The 18,287-nt window shown below is 35.7% G+C and overlaps 1 protein-coding gene across 1 annotated transcript; it reads right to left on the bottom strand.

The window, feature by feature from the left end:
• Positions 1–2,244: 2,244 nt before the first annotated feature.
• LOC131166802 (transcription factor GTE1) lies at positions 2,245–17,862 on the bottom strand. Its single transcript, XM_058125388.1, has 10 exons — positions 17,789–17,862; positions 17,500–17,650; positions 15,795–15,901; positions 13,879–14,097; positions 13,458–13,535; positions 10,665–10,889; positions 10,406–10,504; positions 3,247–3,305; positions 2,673–2,829; positions 2,245–2,588 (listed from the first exon to the last, which is right to left on the bottom strand). The coding sequence occupies exons 3-10, from the start codon at positions 15,843–15,845 to the stop codon at positions 2,415–2,417; spliced, it is 1,062 nt and encodes a 353-aa protein (XP_057981371.1). The 5' UTR covers positions 15,846–15,901; positions 17,500–17,650; positions 17,789–17,862; the 3' UTR covers positions 2,245–2,414.
• Positions 17,863–18,287: the final 425 nt, after the last annotated feature.

Genomic DNA, 18,287 nt, shown 5'->3' with positions numbered 1-18,287 from the left:
CAGCGGAAGCACATAATCACACACGAACCAATCAATAACCACTAATGCAATCACTCAGTGATGAAATATACTCAAGAAGTAAGCAAACAATAATAAGAAGAATAAAAAACACAACTAGAACGCACAAGATTTACGTGGTTCGGCAATAGCCTACATCCACAGTAGCAGTAACCTTAGTTTTCACTACGATCAGTGTCAAAGCTTACAATAGGGTTACAAATCAATGATTATATGCGAACCCTAAACATACAGAAACCTTAGATCCTATCTAAACAATCCTTGGAGTAATCCTCGAATTAAATCTCTCCGATTAGCCCAATCTATAAGCCCCCTACTTGAATTTACGTAATCTGCACTGATTGAAACCGTTGATGGTTAGGGCCCAATCTGTTGGCAATTTGCCCTCAAACCTGCAGGCTCCTCTCATGCGATTGCCCCTTGCTTCATGTAGCTCTCTTTGGTACACGTTATCCGCTTTGAATATGAGTCACAACCTCAACACAAATAGTAACGAGTCATCTTGTATTGGAGGACTTCAAATCTTACGAAGAGGAACCACTCCTTATGAGTCTTTTTTCATGTTTAGTTGTGAAAAAAAAAAATACATTCATTTTTCATGTCCAAATTTTAAAATAATTACCAAAATGCACCTTACTTCTAGTTTTTCCCATATTTATAAAAGAAATTTGGAAAACAATAAAAAACTTTTATTATGCAAATATGCACTGTTGAAAAAAAAAGTTTTTTTTTTTTGGTAATAATTTGAAATTTAGAAAACAAAACAAAATGATTTTCTACAAGTTTATGAGAATTTCTAACTTTGTTTATTTGATTTTTTGAAAAGACTTAATTATAATGGTCTTAATTACTCTAGTCAAATTTATAGCAAATGCATTTTTTTAGAGATGGTAGGAAATTTTTGGAAAGTATCATTTGGTAGGTCATAACAAAAGGAAAAAGTAAAAAAGGAATTATATATAATTGCAAATTTCTATTTGTTATGTTGACGTCCAGGAGTTGAGCAAGGGCAACCTCATAGGAGCAAGGGAGTAGATTGAAGAAAAATTGATGTTGCACCATATTTTCTCAAGGGTTACCACTTGGCTCGAATTCCTTTTTGAGAATGTTTTTCCTCTTAAAAAATCAATGTAAGATTCAAGATATTTGATATTTCAAAGATGTGCTAAATCTTCAGACCTGTTAGTAGGATACCTTGTTGCCTCTTGACTAAAGCAAATGCTATTGGATTCTTCCTTCACTCAATGCGAGAGATGGGGAAATGAAATGAATGGCAGTTTCTCACAAAAAAGAGGCATTTGGTGAGTTACTTCTTAAGCTTATAATAATAATAATAATAATAATAATAATAATTTTAAAATTATTCTACACGGCAACATCTAGTTCAGCTCATGCATTCACTTTAAAGTTCAATGTTTACTTTAGTTTTTTAATTTTTGAGTGAATTGCATTTACTTTAGTCAATGTTTTCGACATTTGCACTTTTCTTTCCTTATTCTCCCAATAGGTTTCACAAAATGCACTAGCCTTCCTTTTAATGCTACATTCTACAAATTTATGTAAGACAAAATATATTGACTTCCTATAAAGTTCTTAAAAAAAATAAAACACAAATCTCCTTTAGTGTTCGAAAAATGATATCATACTTCATTAGTTGATCATTTCTTTCAAAAATAGAAGTTGATGTGTTAGATTTTTCTGAAACTGAAGTTTAAATTGTGAAACATTTTTAAAGAAATGAACATAGATAGAAAAATGATTTTTAAGAAATGCATGCAAATAGCAAATACTCAGATACAATGTTCCACATGCTTTTTGCATCTTCTTCTTATCTAACCCTATTATTCTAAACTCTTAAAAAAAGACAGTATTTAAACTTGTTTGGGCATTGGGCTTCTTCCATATGAACCTACAACTTTCTATAAATAAAATGTCGTCTATTTTAGAAATTTAAAAGATTATATTTATTATTTTTTGGTCTCTCACCAAACACCTAGAGATGATTTCTCTTTTCTAAGAGCTCGTTTTTCTAAGTGCGAAACAATTTTTAGCACAACTTAAATCAAATTTTCAATAAATGTTTTCCATACACACAGTGGGAAGAGGGGGAGGGGGCTACTAGCTCTACACCATTCCAATCCATCAGTTGAGTTTGGCCATACCTAATGAAAGATGTCACTGCAGTTCCTGCAGCCTAGTAAGCTCATTCCAAAAGGCAAAAGGTGCTAGTAAAATAAATAATAAACTAAGTGATCTTTATACCACCCAATCTTTAGATGCACCACTACAGTGCAGCACCATGACAAATGACTTAGAGATCAGCACCTTCAAATTGTGGAAGTCAGCCTAATCCTAAAACTAGTTTTCTTGCATCAACAGAATTTACATCAAGAAATCTAATGTTTACCCCGTTTGCAGGCAGTTTCAGCAAGAGCAGCGCAGATCGCCTGCTTCCGAGTGGAGGAGTTGTTGTTGGTGGTGAAACTGCCACCTGAGCTTGCTGAGATCCTGCCCTGAGCTTTCAGTGCATCCTTCACAAAACATTTCAATTTCCATAAGGTTGATTCACTCTGCAAGTGGAAAACAGGTCACTCAACTTTTATCATTATTAAAAAAATTTTAAGAACACAAGGATGGGGAACTATAACTATTGCCTGAGCATCCATGTCAAGATCCACCTCTTCAGCTGTAGCTTGGAAGGTGGGGTCGTTCTGAGCAACAATTTCTAATGCCTCACGCAGACCTTCAGCAGACAATCTGGTGAGGGCAGCTGCAAGTTTCTTTTTATCTTCGGTTCGCATTTTCCTGAGACTGTTCTTAAAAATGAAGCATTGGTTGCTGCTCATGTTTAGCAATAAAAAGAAACAGAATTTGCTATATTCTTTTATACGATTTTTTTTAATTTTTAATTTTTTTTTAATGTTCATTCCAATAGCACCCAGCCTAATGATGCTTTTCACCATAAATTATAATTAAACTATACTTTTTTTTGTAAAAAATTCTAAATTTGCTAATGTTGTGTAGGTGTGTGCATTGCATGCACACTATGTGCATACAGGTTTGTGCAGCATCCATATCTTAATCCACATCTGCATGTTCAAACACTCTATAGTCATCATATATATACCAAATGACAAACAATGAAAAAACCTGTGCAAGTTAAAAGTTTACCATACTGCCACTAGAAAGAGTCTTAAAGGACAACTAAACAGTGTGCAAGGAAAAAACCTGTACTCTCGAACAACCATTTCTCTAAGTTCTTCCAAATGCTTATCAACCTCGCAAATCTGGGGGAAAAAAGAAGAAGTACAATAATATGTTTTAAGGAGCAAAATTCTAACAATAAAGTCATGCTACGAGATAAGACAGTCAATTTTTAGCAGACTTGTATATACTAATGAGAAGAACCTTTCAGCATGCCCTATGTGCGTGACCCTGTGCACATGTGCATCATATACACACTCAAAATGTTTTGCTTCCACCCGCACTCCATGTCCCCCATTGTTGGGTGACAAGAATTGTTAAGGCATGATAAACATTGTTGGTCGTGGTGAAGAGATAATCTAACATGGTATTAGAACCAGGTTGCCAACAGGTTTTGGGTTCTAGTCTTGTTGCTCGTATTTATTATTTGTTTGTTTATCTTATTCCCTATAATGGGTGGTGTTTATCGCTTGTTTATCTCTCCACACACTGTCGGCTGCATGTGCAGAGGAGTGTTAAGGCCAGGATATACATTGTTGGTCCATAACCTAACAGTTTAAGCTTTAAGGTAAAGTCGAAATCTGACAAGAACCACCCACACCACAATGGGCAGAGACAAGATATATAGAAAGAAAAAAAAAGAAAATAAAACATGCACAAGACAAGGAATTTACATGATTGGAAAATAGGCCCATGTCCATAGGCAATGGGACGAACATTTCAGCATGCTTTGTGCGTGTGTGCACACGTGTGTATAACACTTCCTCTTAATAAATTTTTCTTTCACCCCCACTCCATGTACCCTGTTACTGGGCTACAAGAACCACCCACACCACAACTGATAAATTGCAAGAAATAAAATAATTGCAAGACAAGGAATTTACGCAGTTTGAAACTAGGCCCACATCCATAGGAAATTTGGCAAAAGAAAATTCAACCCAAGAAGTGAAAAGTTTAGGAAGAAGAACCCAAGGTGATCCCCCAACGAAACCCTCATTTTCTTGGTTCGAACTTACACTCCACAAATCCCCTACCCTCTTTAATGAGAATTTTCGTGTGGCTTAACCTTCTCTATTAGAAATACCACGACCATTTCCTTGAAGTAGTTTGACCTTCTTTTGTTGCTAACACCATCTTTTTTCTTCTTTTTTAGAAAGTATTTTCCTTATCCATGCACTTAAAAAAACCCATTTTTTCACCAACATGGCATTGATTAACTTGTAGAATTTTTTAATTTGAGATTCCTTCATCCTCAGAAGTGCACCCTTTAGTATTTTGATGCGCTCACCTTAAATTGTGAATTTGTACCCTCTTAAATCTAATTCCAAGAGTGAAATTAAGTTTTATTTTAAGTCAAACATGTGTATAACATTTTCAAAAGTTCACACAAGAACATCATATACTTTCTATCTGAACACTACCAACTGCTGCTATTTTAGATATTGAGTTGTTTGCCATCATCACATAATTATCCTCACATTGTTAGGATCAAACCATGATCTATGAGTATCATGAGTTTATCTTCCATGAGTATTAGAACTGTTGCTACCTGAAAATCGAAAGATCTTCGTGAATCGCTCCTTGATCACGACCACTTGAAAGGGATAAAGCAAGAATGGCTTGAAGGACTCGGGGTGTACTCCGGGGGATCACTCCAATGCCTAAGTAAGGGATTAATAAGAGACTATGAATTACAACTGCAGAAAGAAGTGGATCTAAATGAGATGCTTATCCCTTCTCCAAGTCCCTTTTTATAGTGGTGGAGGTTGACCCTCCATCAATCCGGCATTAATGGGCATTATTGTGCTTATGGTTACATATGTTTTATAGGCATTTATGTGGAGGTTTTGAATATAATTTTGTAACCATCCCTATCATTAATATGTATATTAAAGTCTACCCGTCGATTTTGTAAGGAGGTTTAATGGAGCTTTCAAAACCGTTTCCCCTTTCTAATGAGGATATTTTGATATATATCAGTTGTCCCCCCTCTGGTCTCAAATTTTTGGAACTTGTTTTCAAAGTTCGAATGCTTTAGAAACTGCCTTCGCCCTTTTTTTTTTTCACCAAGCTGTTTTTGGCTCATCCGAGCCGTTTTGGCATGCCAAGTCGTGTGCTCGAACTGCATATTTTAACTGAATCCGTTGCCTTCAGCCCATCTGAGCCGCCTTGATTTCTACCGAACAGTTATCGGCTCGTACGAGCTGTTTTTGACTCGTATGAGCCGTACGCTCTGTCGACAAGCCGTTCGGGCCACCTTGGCTCATCCAAGCCATTGGTTCTGCCAAGCCATGTTTTGGCCTGCTATGTTCAACTTTTGACTCGTCCGAGCCGATTGGTGCAATTCGAGTAGCAGTTCGGCTAAGCCTTTGTTTTTCAAATGATCCGAGTAGCTGTTCACCTGGACCTTTGTTTTTTCAAACGATCCGAGCAGTTGTTCAGCTAGATTTTTGTTTCTTCAAACGAGTCGAGCAACTATTCGGTTGGGCCTATTGCTTTTCTCAAATGATCCGAGCAATTGTTCGGCTAGATCTTTGTTTTTTCAAACGAGCCAAGCAGCTGTTCGGTTGTGCCTTTTTCTTTTCTCAAATGATTTGAGTAGTTGTTCGGCTGGACCTTTGTTTTTTCAAACGAGTCGAGCAGCTGTTCAGCTAGGCCTTTTGCTTTTCTCAAATGATTCGAGTAGTTGTTTGGCTAGATCTTTGTTTTTTCAAACGATATGAGCAGCTGTTTCGCTAGATCTTTGTTTTTTCAAACAATCCGAGCAACTATTCAACTGGACCTTTGTTTTTTCAAACGAGTCGAGTAGTTGTTTCGTTCTCTTTCAACAATTTGAGCAACCCTTTTGTTGGATTTTCAAAAATCCAAGCAGCTCTTTTGCTGTCTTTCAACAATTTAAGCAACTCTTTTTGTTGTATTTCAACAATCCGAGCAGCTATTTCGTTGGATTTTCAACAATACAAGCAGCTCTTTCATTGTATTTTGACAATCTGAGTAGCTTTTTTTTTCAGGTCTCATGAGCTGTGCTTATCAGTTGGGCCAATTCTTCAGGCCACATGAGTTGTGTTCATCAAATGGGCCAACTTCTTCAAGCCTCACGAACTGTGCTCATCAATTGAGCCAATTTCTTCGGGCCTCATGAGCTATGCTGATAAGATGGACCAATTTCCTCATGCCTAATGAGCCGGGCTCATAAGTTGGTCCAATTTCTCCGAACCTCATGAGTTGTGCTCATCAGTTGGGCCAATTTCTTCTGGCCCCATGAGTTGTACTCATCAGTTAGACCAATTTCTTCGGGCCTCATGAGCAGTGCTCATCAGTTTAGCCAATTTCTTCTGGCCTTATGGGCTGTGCTCATCAGCTAGGCCGATTCTTCTGGAGGATTCTTATGACTTGAAGATGATGCTCGCAAAAGCCCTTACTTCAGCTGTCCACCATGCCGCCTACCAGGTATGTTTTTGGTGTGTTTATAGGTTTACTTGTTTGTTCACTCCCATTTGCTTATTGTTTTTTTTTTCTTTTTTCTTTTTGGTTATTTTCCAGTTGGCAACCATGAATCTTACCTTGGAAGACAAGGTAGGTGAAATGTACCGGGTTTCGACGAAATCACGACAGTAAGCCTTGGCCTTACAAGAACAGCTGAATGCCAGTGCCGCCCAAGAGAAAGCTCTCGAAGAAGAGATCACCCCATATCCCGAATGTGGAGATCCCGGCTGTTGTTAATGCTACTGTTGACTCTGCTATTTCTGATTACCACAACTCCGGCAAGTTTTTGCAAGACAAGGGAAAATTCATTTTCAAAGATGTTGGGAACAATTCAAGATAAAGTATCCTGACATTGATACAACTTATATCTATTCGGCTGGCTATGGCAATGTAAGCCCTCCATCAGGATAAGAACCTTTCAGCATGCCCTATGTGCATGACCTTGTGCATTTGTGCATTATACACACACTCAAAATATTTTGCTTCCACCCCCACTCCATGTCCCCCATTGTTGGGCAACAATAATTGTTAAGGCCTGATATACATTGTTGGTCCACAACCTATTAGCTTAACCTTTTAGGTAAAATGGTAATCTAACATGGTATCAGATTCAGGTTGTGAAGAGGTTTTGGGTTCTAGTCTTGTTGCTTGCATTTATTATTATTATTTTTTATCTTATTCCCTATAATGGGTGGTATTTATCATTTGTTTATCTCTCCACATGCTGTCGGCTGCACGTGCGGAGGAGTGTTCAGGCTGGGATACACATTGTTGGTCCATAACCTAACAACTAAAGCTTTTAGGTAAAGTGGAAATCTAACAAGAACCACCCACACCACAATGGGCAAAGACAAGATAAATAGAAAGAAAAAAAAGAAAATAAAACATGCACAAGACAAGGAATTTACATGATTGGAAAATAGGCCCATGTCCATAGGCAATGGGACGAACATTTCAGCACGCTTTGTGTGTGTGCACACACGTGTGTATCACACATCCTCTCAATAAATTTTTCTTCCACCTCCACTCCATGTACCCCATTATTGGGTTACAAGAACCACCCACACCACAACTGATAAATTGCAAGAAATAAAACAATAGCAAGACAAGGAACTAGGCCCACATCCATAGGAAATCTGGCAAAAGCAAATTCAACCCAAGAAGTGAAAAGTTTAAGAAGAAGAACCCAAGGTGATCCCCCAACAAGACCCTCATTTTCTTTGTTTGAATGTACACTCCACAAATCCCATACCCTCTTTAATGAGAATTTTTTTGTGGCCTAACCTTCTCTATTAGAAATACCACGACCATTTCCTTCAAGTAGACCTTCGTTTTGTTGCTACTGCCATCTTTTTTCTTCTTTTTTAGAAAGTATTTTCTTTATCCATGCACTTAAAAAACCCTTTTTTTCACCAACATGGCATTGATTAACTTGTACAATTTTTTAATTTGAGATTCCTACATCCTTAGAAGTGCACCCTTTAGTATTTTGATGCACTCATCTTAAATTGTGAATTTGTACCCTCTTAAATCTAATTCCAAGAGTGAAATTAATTTTTATTTTAACTCAAACTCATGTATAACATTTTTAAAAGTTCACACAAGAACATCATACACTTTCTATTTGAACACTACCAACTCCTGCTATTTTAGATATTGAGTTATTTGCCATTATCACAAAATTATCCTCACATCGTTAGGATCAAACCATGATCTATGAGTATCATGAGTATATCTTCAATGAGTATTAGAACCTTTACCAGAAGCATAGGCTTCAATATCACTACTAATGATAATTGAATTTTCTACTTGATTTTCTTCATTCTATGTCTATTATCTTTATTTCTTTATCTAACATTCTTCATTGACCCATCCTTTATTTCTGGAATGCCATCAAACTAGCTTATCATTCAGATTTTTTCAATAGCCTCTTCATGATGTCCCACATTTGATTGACCATCCTCTAATAGCAAGAGATTCGTTTTAATAGAACTCCAAGTGGTTACATTCCTTCGAATTTCATTAGCCAATAACATGGTTGTTGCATCATCTAATTTGAGTTGTAATCCTTGGAGTAACTCAAGGTCATGACTAAACTATCATACCTGCAATGTTTACGCCTTGTCTTTGTCTTTCAACTTCACACACCAATGCTCTCTAATTGTCTTAAGCATTCAAGTGCTGAGCTAGTTACTGTAGGGGGCAGTAGAAGAAGTAGGGGTAGACCTAAAATAACTTGGAATGAGTTAGTGAGTAAGGATTTAATATCCTTGAATTTTTCAAAAGAAATGGTCCATGATCGCATAAATTGGTGGAAAAGGATTCATATAGCCAACCCCACCTAGTGGGACTTACGGCTTGGTTTTGTTGTTGTTGTTGTTGTATTCAAGTGATTTGAATTTTGACACCTCCATTCATGTGCAAGGAGTAGAGCTTTTTCATTAAAAGAGTTCGATTGATGAAAGATTTAGCTAGATATGAGCTTTCCAACCTTCACCATAAATTGGCAATCTTCCCTCCTTTCACATCATCTTTTAATATAGAAAAAGAAATATATTAAGGAATAAGAAAAGAGAATACAATCTATGGAAGGACAATTGAACATGATATCACCTAATAAACAAAGGAATTGTAGAAAGCACTCTTGTCCATCTCTTCCCAATCATCATTGAAGATCTTCTCAAGTTTTTCTTGTGCTCACTAAGTAAGGCTTTGCATTGCCCAAGTTGTACCCAAACATCATAAACCTTTCGTTTCTATAGTTCAAAATTATTTTTGCTGTCAAATTTATGGATCTAGAACTGATTAAGCATAAGCATTTGCATCCTTTCATTTCAAAAACAATCTTGAAGAATACCTTGGCGACTTGAAACCACGACCTTGATACTATGTTGGGTGGTTTGGGCCACAAAGATCACTCACGCCATAATCCACAATGGAACAGATTGCAAAAAAATAAAAGAAAATAAAATAACCACAATACACGGAATTTATGTGGTTCCACACTATGCCTACATTCACAGGCAACCAGGCATGAGCAAGTTCACTATTAAGTTGAAAATACACACACACACACACACACACATGAAGAGAGATTAAGACTTCTCCCCCCAAAAATTGTGAAACCTACAACCCTTTTCTAACCCAGACAAGAAAATCCTAGGAGGGAAAACCAAGTTAAACCCCATACAAGACTCTCACCTTTTGGCTTGAACTTAACAAAACCATGCCCTTTCATAGTAATGAGACACCACTCCCTTTTATAGACTCAATGTGCAAAATTCCAATCAGCCATTTAATTACCCATGCAACACAATCTATAAATTGTCAATACATGACTTCAAAAATAGTATTATACACTTGGGAAGATAAATATGCATGTAGTAATCTGCAAGGAGCCTTGAAAATATAATGCACCAACATACATTCATACCTTGTAACAGATTCACGCAAGCCAAGCATGCGGCGTCTAGCCTTGGAAAAACTTATCCATGCATACAGTCTAGCAAAACATAGGAAACATGCTTACAACCATGCATGCTGCCAATCTTCAGCATGCAACTAGTTTATTTTTTATAGCCCTTTTTAAAAATTTACAAAAGTGAGGGCCCCGCTCAACCGAACACCCCCGTCCCCAAAAATTGTATTTTTACTATAAACTTTCCTTCATTAAAAAAATTTAAGAATTTTTACATGCCTCATTCCTTATGTCTTTAGTCATTTGTGCGTAGACAGCATCCTGAGCAAGCTCCATCTCCAACTGTGTCGGTTCCTCCTTAACTTCTTGTCTTGTTTCCTGCTAGTAAATCACTTCAGAAGCTCATATGAAAAGTGAAATCATGAATGACGAAAACATGAACACCACTCAGAAAAAATATCACCACCATTGAACCCCTAGTGAGCTCATAGATTCAAAGCCAGTAACTTTAGCCATTCATACCAAATTAGAAAGTTACCTCTTCAATAACTTTAGGCAGAAGCTGTAGGCACTTCTCGTCAAAATTTTCCAATAAAGTCTTTGCCATAACATAAACAAGGCTTCTTTCATCGTTATATTTTATGGCATTTTTGAAAACCAACCTCACATCAGCTTGCATGTCCCGAACATTCTTATACCCAGTAGCATCCTTTGCCTCCATCTGATTTTTTATTGTACCAAGGTCCATAGGCTTGTCAATGACCTAGTATAAACCATCTACAACACATTAATTGAAGGCATAACTGAAGAAATAAAAGAACAAAAATTGCTATGCAATGAAAGAAAGGCTGCCAGAAGTTAAAAGATAATAAATAAGAAAGAGCCACCTAAAATTTGCAACAAAAGTCTCATGCACAGGATAATTGACTATTGAAATTGTAAATGCAATTTTTTTGCTCTCTCAAATTGTTCAATTTAATTTATCTAATTAATCTCATTTAATGAATTTAACTACTTTTAAAAGAGCCCCATAAATACTTTCCTGAATTTCTCTGGGCGATTATAATGTATGTTAATATTTTAAAGTTTTAAATTATCTTGTAAATACGTATTTTAAATTGTGTGGGCCATTATAATAAATATTATTTTTTGATCAATTAAGAAAAATTCAATAAAGGGCATCAAGGGATGCTGCCCATTGCCCAAGTACAACAACAAAAAAAAAAAAAATTGCCCAGACTGCAGGGTGTTTAAAAAAATCAAGAACTGCAATAGTGTCAAACAAAAACAGCCCAGTATGCCAGCTTGCTCAGGTAGCCATCCACCAGTTTTAACTGACATGAAATGGAGTCACCAATACTTCAAAATCTCTTTTATTTCTTTCCCTCCACACCCCCCAAAAAAAAAGGCTAGAGGAATGAGGGAAAAAGCTTTTCTCCCACCCTTACTATTTCCAAGCCTGTAACTCATTTTTTTTCCCAGCTCTAGTGTTAGCCCACACCTGGTCATAGAAGAGGCCAAGTTCCGAAAATTCCTCATCAAGGAACAAAGTCAGAGAATGTGATCAGCAGATTCAGCATCATCTGAACCAAGAAGCACCTATCACAAGGGACAGCCCCCTTTTCTGCAGGCTGTCAAGGGTAAGAATCTTCCCAAGAGTTGCTTCACACACAAAGAAAGCAAACTTTGTGGGGGCTGCTGTTTTCTAGATGGGTTTCCAAGGAAGTTGACAAGTTGTCAGATTGCCATGAAGGGGTGACATTCCAATAATAAGATCTGACCATGAATCTATAGTTTTTATACAGGCCCCAATTGGGGTCGTTAGTAGTCTGGTATTGAAATTTTTACAAGCTTCTGTAAAAATCTGTAAGGTGGTCAATTTCCTAATCTGTGACATTTCTTAACAAGAGAATGTTCCAAAAGATCACTTAATTTGAAGGTGCTTACTGATTACAGCATCCTTATCGCAAGGCAAACTTAAAATGGAAGGGAATTTTGAACTAAGGGGTGATTGATCACACAAAAAATCATGCCAAAAGAAGATGTTATCCCCCTTCCCACTTGAAAAAAAATAAGGGAGAAAAAATCATCCCAATCTTTCCGTATGAATTTCCAAGCTCCAACCCATAAGATCCTCTCCCAACTCTATTGGTCCAACCATTATGACCATACTTTGAAGCGATGATTCTCCTCCAAAGGTGGTCCTTTTCCTTCATAAATCTCCAATGCCATTTCCCAAGGAGGGTTTTATTGAAACCGGAAAAAAGATTTAAGCCTAAAGCCTCTTTACCAGTCCCCCATTTGACAAGATGGTATTTCAAATCCTCTCCTGAGCTCCCCTGAAGGAATCTTCTTTTGAATACATGCTAACATTCAAGCAACTGCAGTAAGGCAAGAGGGACCAGGAGATTAGACAAGGAGCTCTTGATGGGGGTAAGTCTCCCTCCTTTTAAGAGTCCAATAAATGCATACTTTAAATCGTGTGGACCATTCTAATAAACATATTTATTCATTTAATTGAATTGCATTAAAAAAGCTTTACTGATTCTCGCAATTTTCTATATTATTTAATTCAGAACCACCAGAAATTAGGATTGGCACTTTAGAGGCCAAAGAAGGCCCTTTGTTATGCTTTTATATAAATATATATACATAAATGCATGTGTATGTGTGTATATATCTGCTACTACCAGTATACTAATGCCCTGAGACACATGCAATATTGCAGATATTATGAACAAGGTTGTTTGAAATTCACAATAGAAGACAGCACTAATGTGGTCCTCATCTACAAGCACAAACAGAAATACAAGTACAGCTGTTGCTCCCAAATAAAAATAAATTAAAGCACCTAAATAGGCATATATATATATATATATATATATATATGTATGTGTATGTATGTTTGTATGTATGTATGTATGCATCTGCTAACTACCAGTATACTTATGCCCTGAGACACATGCAATATTGCATATATTATGGACAATATTGTTTGAAATTTACAATAGAAGACAGCACTAATGTCGTTCTCAGATACAAGCACAAACAGAAATACAAGCACAGATGTTGCTTCCAAAAAAAAAAAGATTAAAGCACCTAAATAGACCTATTTCTTATTTTCAGAGTGCCTTTATACGCAAATCAGACACGTACAAATTATAGAGACAAATCATTATACAAATAAATAAATATATATATATATATATATATATATGTATATGAGAACTCAAATTCGCATCACTAACATTTCAGAAGCTATATAAACACAAATTGACAGATGTCATGTCGATCATCAAATGGAAGATTGAAACAGACCATGAAACTTCACCTCATAGTAGTCATGTAAACCAAGACCTTCAACATCCACAGGTTGCATAAAAGGCCCCGCCCACTTGTGTTGTGTGATCTGGCATTATGGACATGGATAAATCATGCAAATTAATAGTGATTTACAGATGACTCACTTTCCTGTTTTTCTGACTACAAAGCAAATTTCTAGAAAATTAGAATATAAGAGCAAACTTCCAATAAGATATTTTGAGACTTCATAGTACATGCTACTTACAACAGTAAAAACTTCCACACTAAAAATCAATACAACTAAGATGACAACATATAACTCCCCTGGAGATCCAAAATGGAGTGGAAACCAGGTACCAGAAAAGGAAAAGAAAAGAAAAAAAAACTAATGGAGAACACTCAAATTATCCTATGGCTCATGAAACACTAGCAAAGCATTTGGTGATTGCCTGATGCAGTATTGCTGCAAACTGGTTCATAAGCTCTGGCATTCTCTTTGCAACAGTTGCTTCCCCATTTGATGCACCTTGCTGCTGCTTTTTTAAGGTAATGAAACTTTTGTCCATATCTTTATCCTTAAAAATCTCGCTGCTGCCTTTGGAAGTGTTTAGTTGCTTTTGACTTGCAGTCAAGTAAAAATGTTCGATCTCAGTAACTCTTTGCTCGAGCTGAAAGAAAAGGGGAGACAAAAAGAAAAACACTAAATTTATGAAAAAAGAGAAGAAGGTGGTCAAACTTAACTTGGACCCAGCATCCAAATAAATTATCAGCAGCATTCTACAAATAACTATGTAAAGATAAATTCATTTTGTGATAACTGAATTTACTGAACAATAATCATTACATGAAAGATGAATAGAGATCCACCATAGAAACATTCCCCATATCCACAAATTCCTCTTATCAATCAATCATTATAGATTTTGGGTTTAGGAAATTATTCCTCAATACCCTATGGGCTAATGAGTGGAAAATGTAATTCAGAGAGAGAGAGAGAGAGAGAGAGAGAAGCAGAGCAACTGTAATTTTAGAATAGTTCATTGTTTCACCCCTTAAGATGAAGTCATAATTTGATGGAAACCCAAATTGTATAATATAATGACGAAGAATTTAATGACCTACTAAAACTAAATATATTAAACTATATAATATTGCTAGTCTTAAAGAATGATGATATAGGCCTATAGGGCTCATTTCAACCCTAGCATAACAGAGATCAAGTTTTGATTGATGCTCTAAACCAAAATTGACAGGAGTGCTTGGAAGAAATTGATCCAGTTCAAATCAGCTATCATCAATTAAAAATCATGCCTTGACATGATTGAGATTGAATTGAGCGAATGCTTCGCTATTTGTACAAAGGGAAACCTTAATGAATAACAATCAGATTCCTCAAGGATATCCATCCTTCAATATTATTTATTTTAAGATATTTTGATTTTTTATCTTGAGAGAACACAAGAACCAACAATAAATGCAAAGGGCTTACATTACATACATAATATACAAATGTCATAGTTTGATCATTTCATGCACATTTCTCTAATGTGAAATTCTGCATTTCAGTGTGCAGAAGATATTACCTGCTAATATATGGTGGGAACCCGACTAGAAATTCACTTCTATAAAGACTAACATATTTATAGTTATAACCATTGGCGTTTATTTTTCAACAATTTCAGAGTAGGATGTAGAATTTTCATGGGTTTTTGGTTTGAATGTTTCATGTTAAGTCGCTAATTGTAGTTGATTGGTTTCGGGAAGGTAGATGTACTTTGTGGTATCTTTGAGAATTTTGGGAGGAGCTCGTGGTGGAGTTAGAAGCAGTGAACGTCATGGTATTGCATCAATATAGGGAAGGCAATAGTGTAGCTGATTTTCTTACTAAAGAAGGAGAAATGGGAAACAATATAATCTACAAAAAACAATACCTTCTACCACGTTATCTGAAAGGTATTCTTCGGATGGATACGTGGGGTCTCGTTTCCGTTTGTCGTTAGTTCAACTCTAGAGTTTCGTTTGGTGTATTTTGGTTTAATTTTGGTTGTGTTAATGTTTTTATCTTATTTGTTAGGTATGTTTAGTTTTGTTGTCCTAATTAGGTTGGTTACTGGTGTTAGCTTTTTGGGAGGGTTTTTCTGTACTCTCCCTTCTATTTTATCTTGTAACTATGGTATTCTTCCGCCAAAAGTGAAGTTTATTAATAAATAAATGGAGGTGCCGCCCTCTTTTAGTAAAAAAAAAAAAAAGTGTTTCATGTTAAGTCATTTAAACACGTGAACGCGATGATAATTAAAAGGATGTTGTAGTCCAAAACCAACTTAGAATAAGCAGGAATAGAATCTATTTCATGGAGAAATCTTACCTTATCAACATTTGTTAAAATCTCATCGACATAATGCATAAAGCCATCCATTTCTGCAAAATGACCTTGGGTCTTTCCTATTCCAACCTTTGCATCCGTTGTTTTATCTAAAACAGGGATACCAAATAGGATGAAATCATTGTGATACATCATACATCAATGACACTGAATAGAAGAGAAAAAGAAAGACTAACAGCAAAAGACCTCTTGAACATTTTGCACAAATTTACAAAATCCCAAACCAGAAAAAAAATAATAATAAATTTTTTCTTTTTGTTTCTTTTCTTTTCTTCCTTATTTTTTTTTTTTTCTCTACAAAACAAGTTGATCAAAGCCTCATGTTTCCAAAACAAACTCCTGAAATTTGGTGGATCAACTAACAGTCTTTAATCACTCTAGTTAAAATACACATTGGGAGAAGGTATCCATGACGCAAAATCTATTATTAAAATAGGAGTACAGACTTCCCATTTTAAAGTCATTTTCTTTCTTTACTATTATATTGACTAGTTACTTGGTTCAAGGAATCTTCGAGGATTCCAGGGAATGCAAAGAGGATTTCAGGGAATGCAAGTTGGGAATTTTTCACGCCCAAGTTTGATTCATTCCAAAAATCTAATGTAGCAAGCATCTACCATTCCCTATGAACCATTATGCCCACAAAATATTCCCATTAATTCTTTTTGGTAATCCAGATTCCCATGGGAATGGGTTAAATGGCATCTTATTCCTAGGTATAAGATTCCCAATAATATGATTCCCCAGACCAAACAGATAGTAAGGTAATTGACCCCTTGGTCTCCTCTTGCATGGTTTGTTAAACGCCCTTGACCTTTACAGGATTAAAAAGGCAAAAAAGTTATCATAATAACTTCTTAATCATCAATAAATTTTCTTTAGCACTTCTCTTCTTCCAAAAATGTCCTTTTAACTACCACTGTAGTCTACACAGCACAATTGATAACAATAAACCACATAACTACTCTGTAACAACCTCTCATAATACACAACCAAGAATTGTGGCATGCCTTAAGGGGAATTCTTTGGTTTCCTGGGCAGCAATGCAGTGAATCATTCATAACATAGTTTTTTTACATTAAAACATAGGAAAGTCTTCTTGATGTGGTGTGGCCAACTGGCCATGGACAGGAAGAAAGGAAAAACAAAATCGGAAGAAGAAAACCACACACAAAAACAAGGACACAGCCAACATTCTCCCAACAAACCAAAAAGTTTGTTCCATAAACACCATGCCGAAAGGCATTGCAAGAACAACTAAGCATGATCCTCATTACTCTCATGACACATATAAACATACATATGGAGATAGAACCATGTATATTTGTTTTTAAATAGTGCATATTAGAAGCGTGTGTGTCTGTGTAATGAATTGAAGTAAATGCTGCAAAAAATATTAGGCAACAAAAAAAATTAAAATTAAAATGACCCCTTCTTAGAAAAGTCTCAGAAGCACTTTTCTTCTAAGAATTTCTAATAAAACACTTAATTTAATGAGTGTTTATATTATATTTTAGGAATTTGAATATAAATGATCACAAGTACTTATTTTTTAAAATATATAATTTTTCCCTTTTTTATTGTACTGGTTAATCAGTGAACTGATCAGACGAACAATGTTTTTGGACACATTTGATTGTGGATGAATAAAACCTCTCTGTTTTCTACAGGCATGCATTAAACCTACCTCCTTGAGTAATCCTATCAGTTCAAGGCAGCTTTACCCAAACTGTTCGTGTCTTGAACTCGCACTGCAACTGACCATGAATAGCCGGCCATACCGACGACCGGCATTACATGTGCATATAATTATAATCCCTAGAATTTGCTCTGCAACCCTAAAAGTGATGATCCATCAACACCACGAACAACCGGCCAAATCATACCGTACCGAATCAAATACTCTTTTGCCAAATAGGGGGAAAAAAAAAACATTATCGATTACACAAAGGAAAAAGGAAATGCTGAATCCTCACCGGAATTCCTAACTCGCGATTGGAAAATTCTTTTGGCTGGCTTAAAAACTTGACCGTAAGTATGGGCACCGAGGGATGTTGACAGTGGAGTTGATGAGATGATGGGAGAAAGACGATCCCATGCTGCGACGTGAAGGAAAAAGAATAATGAAAAACAACGAACCAGTAAGTAAAGTAGAACTGTTTCTATTTTTTATTTTATGTTTTCATTTCCGGTGAATAAATAAATAATGAAAAAATATGAAAATGTGTTTGTTATGCGAAAAAATAGAAATTCATACTAAAAATTAAAGTAGAGATTGAAAATCGAAATCAACAATTTATTTGTTTGATATTTTAAAAATTAAAACAAATTAAATTTTTGATTAAATAAATACATATTTTTTTTCCTTTGATCAGATATGATAAAAATAATAAATATACAAAATTATGCAAACTAAATATTATGATATACTTAAAAATTATTATAGTCAAATTTACAAGACACTTAGAAAATGAT

Source organism: Malania oleifera, chromosome 10 (assembly GCF_029873635.1).
Source record: "Malania oleifera isolate guangnan ecotype guangnan chromosome 10, ASM2987363v1, whole genome shotgun sequence".
In the NCBI taxonomy this organism is placed as follows: domain Eukaryota; kingdom Viridiplantae; phylum Streptophyta; class Magnoliopsida; order Santalales; family Ximeniaceae; genus Malania; species Malania oleifera.
Note: the sequence above shows the minus strand (reverse complement) of the source record. Positions and strands in the feature narration are given on the sequence as shown.

Excerpts from the sequence above, each read along its gene's own strand:
- LOC131166802 (XM_058125388.1), bottom strand. The coding sequence starts at position 15,845 with ATGGATGGCTTTATGCATTATGTCGATGAGATTTTAACAAATGTTGAT. Across the intron at positions 10,505-10,664 it reads TGCCTAAAGTTATTGAAGAG|GAAACAAGACAAGAAGTTAA; the intron begins GTAACTTTCTAA and ends ATTTACTAGCAG. Across the intron at positions 2,830-3,246 it reads ATGGTTGTTCGAGAGTACAG|TCTCAGGAAAATGCGAACCG; the intron begins GTTTTTTCCTTG and ends TTTTAAGAACAG.